Here is a 12,619-nt window from a genome sequence, read left to right as displayed (position 1 = left end):
ATTCAAACATGCAGTATTGAATAGAGATTATTCTGCCTTTAGGAAATGGGGTTTTGATTAAAACATGGCTTTTTTAGGATACATACATCCTTTCAAACCAGCACAGATGGTATATGCCAGAAGATCGTTATTTTGATTGTGCAGCAAAATTTATGATTGTTTAAATGGTTAAGGAAAAATCCTAAAGTCCTTTGATTGACCAATAAATTTTCCTTCTATCCATTCTTCTCACACAAACTTAAGTTTTATAATTCAGTCCTAACATTGTTTTATCTTTATTCTCCATTAAATAATCTTTTCTGTTTACTTACTTATGGGTTCTTTTATCTGTATATATTTTCATATGCATTTTATATGTATGTATATGTGTTTGTATTTATATATTCATAGCTAATGTGACAATTGGCTGTTTCTTTTTTATAGGACTATTATGATGAGGAATTCCTAAAAAGCCGAGTATCTATTTGTCAAACTAACTCAGAAAGGTTGCACATCTTCCATTAGTTGGAGGATACTGGAGGCGCTCTTGACTCAGATTTTTACAGAGGCTCCTAGAGTCTTCTAGAGCACTTTTATGTCAAGTGAGCCAGTCAGTGCAAGAACACTTTCAGAATTTGTGCCATGCCAAACTTATGCCCTTTCAGAAGATTGAAATCAGTGCCTTGGGGGGAAAAATAAGATACCACCAGTTGTTTTTGTATGGCATTAACAATGATCTTTTACCCAGTGGCTCTGTGTATTTGCATATATATCTCTTTCTAAGAATATGTAATTATAAAACATGGGTAAAACGGTTCATAGAATTTTGTTTTATTCTCTTGGGCAAAGAAGAATTTGTAATATTTGGCAAATGTCTACTTTTCACTTCTCTTGGCTCAAAATCTTTCTTGGAAGCTTGTGAGGTCCTTCTTATTACAAACTTAGCATTTTTTCACCTTGTAGACATACTTGCTATGAGATACTAAAAAGAGGAAGGGAGAGAAGGTAGAAAGGCAATTTTTAAAAAATGTTTTATTGAAATAGCTAATCATTAATCTATAGACTATCAACTCTATTGAAGTCTCATTGCTACTTTTTTAGTTCCTAATTGAGTGATCTTCACCTTTTACCTTCTGCATTGATGTATGCTGGCAGGCATATGTTGTTTCCAAGTGATTTTTGCCTGGGTCTGATTCGCTGAGAATTGTTTTTAGGGCTGTAAGTTTGCGTCTGTACTATATAATTAAGAGTAAATTTTTAAAAACGCCTTCGACTTCCTTGTGTTTACATCGTCTGTTCTGAACTTCTCACCCTGATTTACCTCACATTCAGCTTCTGGTATCTTTTCCTAAACTTCCCAGTCTGACCCTATGACTGGTGTTTCTATCACAGTTTAAAATCTCTTCACAGATCTTTATAAGCATTGCTTCTGGTAGGTTCACTTTGCTTTTGTAAATGAATACTAGACTCTCTGCTGATGTGCTTAATTTCATGTGTTTGTGTCTCTGTTATTGCTAATCTGGACAGTGGTCCTGCTTATTAACCTCCAATGATAAATTACTTGCCAGTTTTATCTTTTGGGTAGAATTAATCCTGAGTTTTTGCTTAGATTTATTCAGTGATTACATTAAGAGTCTCAGGACTATGCTTCTTTATTTTGGAATGTTATATCTTTTGGATAACACAAAGTTACCTATTATAGATAATGTTTTACTAATTTTGCATATCGTGTCTAACCTTCTCTCTAGCCAAAGTGAACTTTCACCTTCCAGATAAATGAGATCGGTATCCTTTATCTCAAAACACATTAGTTGTAGTTCATGTGTCCAAGCAATCCTAATAATTTTCCAATTTCTATCTGTGTTTAAGAATAGTTTACAGGGGCCCCGGTGGCTCAGCAGGCAAGAACACTTGCCTGCCATACCAGAGGACCCAGGCTCGATTCCTGGTGCCTGCCCATGTGAAAAAAAAAAAAAGAAAAGAAAAAGAATAGTTTACAATTAAAACAAGCAAACAAATACAAAAACCCTCAAGGCATGTATAGGGTACATTTTATTACATGCTATGAGAATACCAGATCATTTTTTAAATGTATGTATCTATGTATAAATCTTTGTGTGTTTGTATGTAAATATGTAAATTATACAGATTTTTATGGATATTTGATTTTTTAAGCTATATCTCTTTGAGACTAAAATCACAGGTAGACAATCTAAGGAAAAACCTCATAGGATACATGACTGTTCTTGGTTTAGGGATTGTTATGCAAAAGTATCTAGATTCCTATCTTCTTTTCTCCTCTAATTCCTAAAGAAAAAATGAATTCTGTGATTTCCAAAGTAGATCTTCCTAGTGTCTAAATGGGGAAATCATTTTTAGATTCTTGATTGATATTGTAGAATATGAAAGATTACAAGGAACACAGAACTTTGACAAATATGAAAAGCATTTTAGGTTTCACAATACCACAATGGTTCTGCAAGATCGATACTCTAGAATAGCTTCAGGCTCTGTGATAATGCAAGTATAGCCACTTTCAGCTGGGAAATTGCCATTTTAGTAAAAGTTCTGACATAGTTTCATCTTATCTGCTTAACTCAGTAAAATAAATAGATTAAGCCTATAAAAAAGTTATACAAAACAGTTGGTTATCTGCCAATATATTTTCTGCTATATTAAGAAGTAGAATCAATTTTATTAGATATTGGATTTATTTATATTTGATGGTGCTGTATAAAAAGAATCTTAGTATTATTTTTGTAGCTTTACTAAATTCTAATTGAAAAAATGTTGGCTTTTATTAAAGATTTTTAAAAATAATAGATAAAACTTTTTTGACTGTAAAAAGCAAATTATTATACCAAGACCAGATTTTTTAGAAAGAATATATATTTTGTAGCTATTTTAAAAGCTCTTATAAATAGAGAATTTTATATGACCTTGTTGCAATTTAATACTGTGTTGTATATTTGCTTCTCTATAAAGCTACATAGTATATGTATAAAGAGTAAAAACAAAAAAGATTGAATTTTATTTTTCCCAAAGAAAATGCAAAAAGAAATCCTTAATAGTCACAATGATGCTTCTATAATTATTCCTTTCTGTTGGCAAATAAATGCACATTCATTGAGCTAGTCATCTGGGCCATCCATATGCAATAGTTCACTTGCTTATTTTTACTCTCATCATTCTCAGCTTTCCTAATCAAAGTACATGCACTTGCCTTTCCACCTATTTCTAAGTTATATGGAAACCAAGTAATAACTCTTCAGTGAACACCTTGCAAAATTACCTTGTTTCCACTTCAGAAAAACCCTAAATTCAGTAACTGGTCACTCACTTTATCTTCTTTTTGTTTCAGGGTGCATTGGTCAGTGCAAGTTCAGATGATACGCTTCATTTGTGGAACCTTAGGCAAAAAAGGCCAGCTATTCTTCATTCTCTTAAATTTAACCGAGAACGGTAAGTATATATGAGTTTAGTAATTTATTAATGTACAAAAAATTGTTTTCTAAGCAAGTTTCAAGATTTGAAACCTTAAAAGGTAGAAATAATTTAATATTTATATTTGTTTTTATAATAGTTTCTTTTCAGGAAAATGCATATTTGATGTAGATTCAGTTATCTACTAATAGGGAAAACCTAATCTTTTTGTTCTCCAAGCTATAAATCAGGAATTCAGTGATGATGTGTTCTTTTCTCTGGGCCAAGGTGCTGAAAACAGAGTCCTAAAGTTTAAAAGACCAAGTAAATGCTAAATATTATTTATATACATTTTATCCCAATTTTATTGAGATATATTCACACATCACATAAATCATACAAAGTATGCAATCAGTAGCTCACAGTTTCATCATGGTTGTACATATTATCCGCATGATAATTTTAGAACCTTTTCATTACTCCAGAATAGAAATAAGAATAAAAAATAAAACCCAAATCCTCCCATACCATTTAATCCCCCCACCAATGGATGACCCTTAGTATTGGTGTAACAAATTTGTTAGTATTGATGAAAAAATAGTAAAATATTACTATTAAATGTAGTCAATAGTTGTAATAACTATGTTTTCCCCATATGTCCCTCTATTATTTTTTTTACATTTGTAGTAGTCCATGCAAGAACTTATTTATGTACATGACTTTAAACAACTACTTTCAATCAATTCACCTACATTGTGTCACTATTGCTTATAATCCCAATAACAAGCTACCATCACCTCTATCTACTCCCAAACATTTAAATTCAACCTTGTAACAGTTCTGTACATGTTAGATAACCAGCCCCCCTTCTCTAGTTTCTGTTTATCTCTAGGTACCATACATTCTATATTTTAAGATTCTGAGTTTACATATTCTAATCAGTTCATATTTGTGACAATATCTTTCCTTTTGGGCCTGTTCTATTTCACTCAGCACTATGTCCTCAAGTTTCTCTATATTGTCACATGCTTTAGGAGCTCAGTCCTTCTTTTTGCTGCATAATACTCCAACGTATTTATATACCACATTTTGTTTATCCACTCTTCAGTTGATGGACTCTTGGATTGTTTCCATCTTTTGGCAATTGTGAATAATGCTGCTATGAACATCAGTGTGCAAATGTCTGTTCATATCCTTACTTTCAGATCTTCTGGGTATGTACCTAGTAGTGAAATTGCTGGATTGTAGAGCAACTCAATATTTGATTTTCTAAGGAACCTCCAAATTGTCTTGCATAGTGGCTGTACCATTTTACATTTCAACCAGCAGTGAATAAATGTTCCTATTTCTCCATATCCTCTCCAACATTTATAGTTTCCTTCTTGTTTAGGAAAGCAGGATATCTCATTGTGGTTTCGATTTGCATTTCCCTAATAGCTAATGAAGATGAGCATAACAAATGTTTATTCATACCTTTTGCCCATTTTATATTTTGGTTGTTCGTCCTTTTAACGTTGACTTGTAGGATTTCTTTATATATACTTTATATCAAACCCATATCAGATATATGTTTACCAAATATTCTCTCCCATTGAATTGGCTTCCTTTTCATCTCTTTGACAAATCCTTTGAAGCAAGAAAGTGTTCAGTGTTGAGGAGTTTTCATTTATTTGTTTTTTTTTTCATTGCTTGTGCCTTGGGTGTAAATCTAAGAAGCTACCTCCTATCACTGGGTCTTATAGATGATTCCCTATATTTTCATCTAGGAGTTTTACACTACTGTCTTTTATATTTAGATCTTTTATTCACTTTACGTTAACTTTTGTATAGGGTGTGAGGTAGGGCTCTTCTTTCATTCCTTTGGATATGGGTATCCAATTCTCCCAGCTCATTTATTGAGGAGAATATTCTGGCCCAGTTCAGTGGATTTGGGGGATTGTGAAAAATCAGTTGACCATAGATCTAAGGGTCTATTTCTGAATCTCAATTGATTCCATTGATTAACATGTCTATCTTTGTGCCAATACCATGTTGTTTAAACCACTATGGCTTTATAATAAGCTTTAGAGTTAGAAAATGTAAGTCTTAACTTCATTCTTTTTTTAGGATACTTTTGGCTATTAATGAGGCCTTTTCCTTTCAATAAATTTGATAACTAACTTTCTCAAGTCTTCAAAGTAGGTTTTTGGAATTTTTATTGGTATTGCATTGAATCTATAGATTGGTTTCGGTAGAATTGATATCTTAACAACATTTGGCCTTCCTGTCTGTGTACACAGAATGTCTTTACACCTGTTTAGTTCTTCTTTGATTTCTTTTAGCAGTGTTTGGTAATTTTCTGTGTAATAGGTTCTTCATATCCTTGGTTAAATTTATTTTCCTAAATAGTTGATGTTTTTAGTTTCTACTGTGAATGAAATTTTTTTTCTTAATTTCCTCCTTAGTTAGGTCATTAGTAGTGTATTGATTTCTTTGTGTGCATTATTTTGGGATCCTGCCACTTTGCTGAATTTCTTTATTAGCTCAGGTAGCTCTGTCATAGATTTCTTGGGATTTTCCTCATGTCATCTGCAAATATTGAGAATTTTGATTCTTCCTTTCTCATTTTGATGCCTTTTTTTTCTTTTTCTTGTCTAATTTGCTCTAGCTAGAACTTCTAGTACAATGTTGAAAAACAGTGGTAACTGTAGGCATCTTTGTACCATTCCTGATCTTAGGGAAAAGGCTTTCAAAGCCTCTCACTGTTGAGTACAGTGCTGGCTGTGAGTTCTTCGTATATGCCCTTTATCTTACTGAAGAAGTTTCCTTTGATTCCTACCTTTTGGAATGTTTTTGTCTAAAAAAGATGCCGAGTTTTGTCAAATGCCTTTTTGTGTCAATTGAGATCATGTATGTGATTTTTCCTTTTCAATTTGTTAGTTCGTTCTACTACATTGATTGAGTTTCTTGTGTGAACCACCCTTGTGTACCTGAGATAAACCCCACTTAGTTGTGGTGTATAAATCTTTAATGTGCCTTTGGATTTGATTAGCAAGTATTTTGTTGGGAATTTTTGCATCTATAGTCGTTAGAGAGATTGGTGTATAGTTTTCCTTCTTTATAGTATCTTTATCAGGTTTTGGTATTAAAGTGATATTTGCTTCATAGAATGAGTTAGGTAGTATGCCCTTTTCTTCAATTTCTTGGAAGAGTTTGAGTAGGAATGGTGTTAGTTCTTCTTGTAATGCTTGGTAAAGTTCCCCTGTGAAGCCACCTGGTTCTGGTCTTTTCTTTGAAGGGAGGTTTTTTGATTGAATGAATCTCTTTACTTGTGATTGGTTTGTAGAGGTCTTCTGTTTCTTGAGTCAATATAAGTTATTTGTGTGTTTCTAGGAAATTGTCCATTTCATCTAAGTTGTCTAGTTTGTTGGTATACAGTTGTTCATTGTATCGTCATATGATTTTTTTTTATTTCTTTGGGGTCTTTAGAAATGACCCCCCCTCTCACTTCTGAATTTATTTGTTTACGTCTTCCCTCTTTTTTTACTTTGTCAGTCTAGCTAAGGGTTTGTCAATCTTTTTGATCCTCTCAAAGAATCAACTTTTGGTTTTATTAATTCTCTGTATTGTTTTTGTTTTTGTTTTTCCAATTCACTTATTTCTACTTTAATTTTTGTTATTTCTTTTCTACTTGCTTTAGGGTTAGTTTGCTGTTCTTGTTCTAATTTCTTCAGTTGTTCAATTAGGTCTTTAGTTTTGTCTCTTTTTTTCCTTTTTAATGTAGGCATTTAGAGCTATAAATTTCCCTCTAAGTACCTCCTTCTCTGTATTCCATAGTTTTTGATATGTTGTTCTCTTATTTTCATTCATCTCTAGATATTTACTATTTTCTCTTGCAATTTCTTCTTTGTCTCAGTGATTGTTTAAGAGTGTGTTGTTTAACCTCCACATATCTGTGTAATTTCCGGTTCTTCAGCAGTTATTGATTTCCAGCTTTATTCTGCATGGTCAGAGAAAGTGCTTTGAATAATTTCAGTCTTTTAAAAATTATTATGCCCTGTTTTATGCCCCAGCATGTGATCTATCCTGGAGAATGCATCATGAGCACTTGCGAAACATTGTGTATCCTGTTGTTTGGGAATGCAACATTCTATTGATGTCTGTTAGGTCTAATTCATTTATCGTATGGTTTAGGTTCTCTATTTCCTTATTGATCCTGTTTGGTTGTTCTATCTATAAAAGAGAGTAGTGTATCAAGTCTCTTACTATTATTGTATAAGCATCTTTTTGCTCCCTTCAGTTTTTCCAGTGTTTGCCTCATGTACTTTGGAGCTCCTTGATTTGTTGCATAAAATTTATGAATGTTATTTCTTCTTGGTGAATTGCCCCTTTTATTAATATATAGGGTCCTTCCAAGTTTCTTATGGACTTTTTACATTTAAAGTCTATTTTGACTTATATTATTAGAGCTACCCCAGCTTTCTTTTGTTATTACTTAAATAGAATATTTTTTCCATCCTTTTAACTTTCAACATATTTATATCTTTGATTCTAAGATGAGTCTCTTATAAATAGCATATAGATGTAACATTCTCTTTAATCCATTCTGCCTATTGATATCTATTAATTGGGGAGTTTAATCCGTTAACATTCAAAGTTATTACTTTAAAGGCAGTTTTTGATTCAACCATCTTATCCTCTTGTTTTTATTTGCCAGATCTATTTTTTCTCTTTCTATCTTTTTATCCTTTAAGTTATCCTCATTAATACTCTTTAATTCTGTGCTCTCCTCCAGACCTCTCTCCAGTCTTTTTTTTTTCAGCCGACTGAACTCCCCTTAGTATTTTTTGTAGGGAACGTCTCTTGTTACCTTATTTTCTCAGCATTAGTCTCTGAAAGTTTTAAACTCTCCCCCACTTTTGAGGGACAACTTTGCTAAATAAAAAATTCAGCTAGAAAATTTTCTCTTTCAAAATCTTAAATACATCATAGCACTGCCTTCTTGCCTCCATGGTGTCCTATGAGTATTCAGCTCTTAGTCTTATGTGGCTTCCCTTGTATGTGGCAATTTGCTCTTCTCTTGCTGCTTTCAAACTCTTTCCACTTTACCATTTGATAGTCTAATTAGTATGTGTCTTGGAGTGGGTCTATTTGGATTTGTTTTATTTGGAGTTCATTGGTCTTCTTTGATTTGCATATTTATTCTTTTATTAGGGTAGGGACATTTTCCCCCATTATGTCCTCAAATAATTTTCCTACCCTTTAACTCTTCTCTTCTCTTCTCCTTCTGGGTTGCCAATGATTCATGAATTTGTATGCTTCATGACATTTCCCTGAGATCCAATTCAAATTTTTCCATCTTTCACAGTTTGTTCTTTTGTGTGTTCAAATTCAGCTGCCCTGTACTGTAGTTCACTTACTCTTTCTTCTGCCTCTTCAACTCTGCTGTTGTCGCTAGTATATTTTAAATTTGATCTACAATTTCGTAAGATCTGCTATTTTTCTATTTATTATTACAAATTTTTTTTTATGCTCTTCTAGTGCCTTATTGATATCCTTTATGTCTTTAGCCAAGCCATTGAATTTATTTAGGAGGTTTGTATGGACATCTTTGATTAGTTGTTCCAAATTCTGTGTCTTCTCTGGCTTTTTAATTTGGTCATTTGGCTTGTCCATGTCTTCTCGCAAATTCATGTGCTTTGTGACTTTTTTTGTTTTCTCGTCATTTGATTATCTTGATAAGGTTATTTTGAAAGTATTTTTCCCTTGCTAATCTAAGATTTTGTAGTTCCTTGGAATTGCATTGACTATCTCTTTTAGCACCTGGTTTGTCAGTTGTTCCCAGTCAAACCAGGGCCAGGGCCTCACACTGAGGTGCAGTCCTTTTTGGAAATGTCCTAGGGGTTAGGCAGAAAAGCCATTTGCCAGTCTGCACTTTCCCTGGCAATCCTGGGCCACCACTTCCCCACAATCCTGCTTTTCCCTGACTGCAGCAGCCCGCTGGGCCTGGACCCAACCAGGCGATAATTTAGTCAAGGTCGCCGTTCTGCATGTGTGCTGGAAGCTGCCAACTCTGGAGGTAGGGGATGTGCACTGTGCACTGTGACCGAGACCCTGCTGTAAGTGCAGTGTGTCTGTTGATTCCCAGGCTCTGGTGTGGAAATTCCTTGGACTGGGGTCTGAGCAGTTCAACTTCCCCAGCCCAGGAGTGTTCTACAGTTCGCTGTCCAGCAAGATCTGGGTTTATATTAGGATGCTGCCTTGACAGTTGTGTTTTCTATATTTCTCAGCCAAAATGGGCCAGATTCCTGTGCATGGGGTGTAGAGCAGCTCCAGTCGGCCTGGGATAAGGTCTGGAGAAGCCCTGAAAAGCCCAATAATTTACTTTTTTCTTATCCATTCATCTGTTGAGGGACACTTGGTATTCCACCTTTTGGCTATTGTGAATAATGCTGCCATAAACGTTGCTGAATAAGTATCTAAATCCCTGTTTCAATTCTTTTGAGTACATACTTAGGTGTGGAATTGCTGTTCTTATGGTAATTCAGTGTTTTATTTTCTGAGGGAATACCAAACTGTTTTCCACAACAGCTGCACAATTTTCCATTCTCACCAGCAAGACATGAGGGTTCCAATTTCTTCACCTCTTTGTCAGCAGTTGTTATTAGAAATACAATTAATTTATTATTTATTTTTATTTTTATTTTTTACGGCAGTCTCTGGGAATTGAACCCAGGTCTCTGGTCACTGAGTCACCATTGTACCACCCAACAATTAATTTTGAATGTTGATTTTGTATCCTGCAACTTAGCTGAACTCCCTTATTAATTTTAGGCAGGACCTGCTTTTTGTGCATAACCTTTATAGTTGTACAGAGATCTGCATTCAGAAGGGTCTGTGCTTAGTTAAATACTCTGCTGTTGCCATCTTGCAATTCTTAGTAATTTTATCTTTAAATTTGTGTTTTGTAAATGAAGTCTGATGGGACAATGGAGCAAGTATGTGAACAGAGGCTGGATACACAATATACATATCTTCTACCATTCTGTGCCACACTATTTTCATATAGCATTTGAGTTGCCCATTATGAGGTTTCCCTAAAACTATTACTTTGAATTCAGAGTCTTGTGCTCAGGAGAGCCTCTGCTTGGTTAAATACTCTGCTCTCACCATCTTGAAATTCTTAATTTTATTTTTGAAATTGTTTTGTAAGTTAAGCCCAATGGAACAATGGAGCATGTGCACGAGCAGAAAAGATATGTGCAATATGTTTGCTACTTTATACAGTCCTATGTGCATATAATGTTTGTAATGTCCTTAGAGCACAGAATTCCAATGGACCCACAATGGGTAGAAATTTAGCAAGACTCAAACTGTATACTAATGCATGTGTTATATCTGAACCTAAGGAAGCAGAAAACTGACATCCCTGAGAAGCCACACTTTGTACTCTAGATTCTAGTCCTTCGTTGGATATGTTCTTGGTAGTTATTTTCTCCCAGTCCTTAGCTTGTTTTTTCACACTGTTAACTGTGTCTCTCACAGAGTACAATTTGTCAGTTTTTCTTTCTATAGATTGTTCTTTTGATAACACCTCTTAGAACTCTTTGCTTTTGATAGCCCCTCTTAGGACAATGAAGATCTCAGTGATTTTCTTGTTTTTTTTCTAAAAATTTTATAGCTGTACATTATACTGTATCTGGGTTCCATTTTGAATTAAGTTTTTAATTTTATACTCATTTCTCCAACTCTAATACATTACCATATGGATCATTCTAGCCTCTTCTTTTGCTTATTTGTAAATTCTTATGTCATCAGTGAAAAACCTAACTTCTATGTGCCATACCATATATAACAGCATTGGCATTGTTAACCCGTATCCTCAATGGGAAACAACCTTATCAGCTAAATTACTATGTATTCCATTTGCCTTTAGTCTTGCAGATATCAGGCTCCACTTATTATTTTCAAACTTACTTAGGTCAGCACTTTATCTCTCCACTTTTAGTAGTGAGGTTGTTTCATACATTAGTAATAGAGTTAGATTATCTTGTCACAATTTGATTCTTTGCTGGGATCCCCCATATCTAATGATTTTTAAATAATTTGCATGCATTCGAATATCATTCTTTGAGCTGTGAAGTTCTCTAGGTTTGGCAAATATATAATATCACGTACCCACCATTGTAATTGCATAAAGAATAGTTTCAATGACCTATAAATCCCCTGTGCTTCATCTATTCAACCCTCTCCCCTTCCCCCTGAACCCCGTGCAACAACTAATATTTTTTCCTGCTTCTGTAGTTTCCCTTTTTCAGAATGTCATATGAGTAATCTTATAGTATATGCCCTTTTCAAATTGGCTTCTTTCACTTAGCAGTATGCATCTAAGTTTTTTTTTCATGTCTTTTTATCGCTTTATAGCTCATTTCTTTATACGAAACTGCCAAACTGTCTTCCAAATTGGTTTGTACCGTTTTTCATTCTCACCAGCAATGGATCATGGTTCCTATTGTTCTGCATCCTCATCAGTAATTGGGAGTTGTCAGTGTTTTGCATTTTAGTCATCCTGTCAGGTGTGTAGTGGTGTCTCATTGTTTTAATTAGCAATTCCCTAATTTAAAAAAATGCTGCTGACCATCTTTTGATATGCTTATTTACCATCTGCCTCTCTTCTTTAGTGAGATTTCTCTTCAGATCTTCTGCCCATTTTTTAAATTTGTTTTTTTGTTTTCCTGAGAGTTTTAAGAGTTGTTTGTATATTTTGGATACCAACCTTTATCAGATATGGGTTTTGCATATTTTCTCCCAATCTGTGCCTTGCCTTTCATTCTCTTCATGGTGTTTTTGTGGGACAGGTGTTTTGATTTAAATAAAGTCCAACTAAATTTTTTCATAGATTATGCTTTTAGTGTTCTATCTAAAAATTCTTCACCAAATACATGATCAACCAGGTTTTTCCTGTGTTTTCATCCTGAAGTTTTATGGCTTGCCATTTTAAGTCCATTTTGAATTAACTTTTTGTGAAATGTGTAATGTCACATTATATCTAGATTTGATTTGTTTTGTTTTGTGTGTAGATGTTCAGTTCATGTACTTTTTGTTGAAAAGACTCTCCCTTCTCCAGTGAATCAATTTGTTCTTTGACAATGATCAACTGACTTTATTGTATAAATCTATTTCTAGACTCTCTAGTCTGTTCCACTGATTTGCTTGTCTATTCTTTACCAATACATGC

The 12,619-nt window shown here is 34.0% G+C and overlaps 1 protein-coding gene across 3 annotated transcripts in view; it reads left to right on the top strand.

Moving 5' to 3' along the window:
- STXBP5L (syntaxin binding protein 5L) overlaps positions 1-12,619 on the top strand; it is a 437,423-nt gene that overhangs the window by 112,163 nt on the left and 312,641 nt on the right. For all 3 annotated transcript variants that reach the window (XM_077118203.1, XM_077118202.1, XM_077118204.1), the window contains exon 5: positions 3,341-3,441. In XM_077118203.1, coding sequence (XP_076974318.1) covers positions 3,341-3,441 — 101 coding nt within the window. The remainder of the gene's footprint in view (positions 1-3,340; positions 3,442-12,619) is intronic.

Source organism: Tamandua tetradactyla, chromosome 10 (assembly GCF_023851605.1).
Source record: "Tamandua tetradactyla isolate mTamTet1 chromosome 10, mTamTet1.pri, whole genome shotgun sequence".
NCBI classification, from domain to species: Eukaryota; Metazoa; Chordata; class Mammalia; order Pilosa; family Myrmecophagidae; genus Tamandua; species Tamandua tetradactyla.
This window is presented reverse-complemented; position numbering and strand designations above follow the sequence as displayed.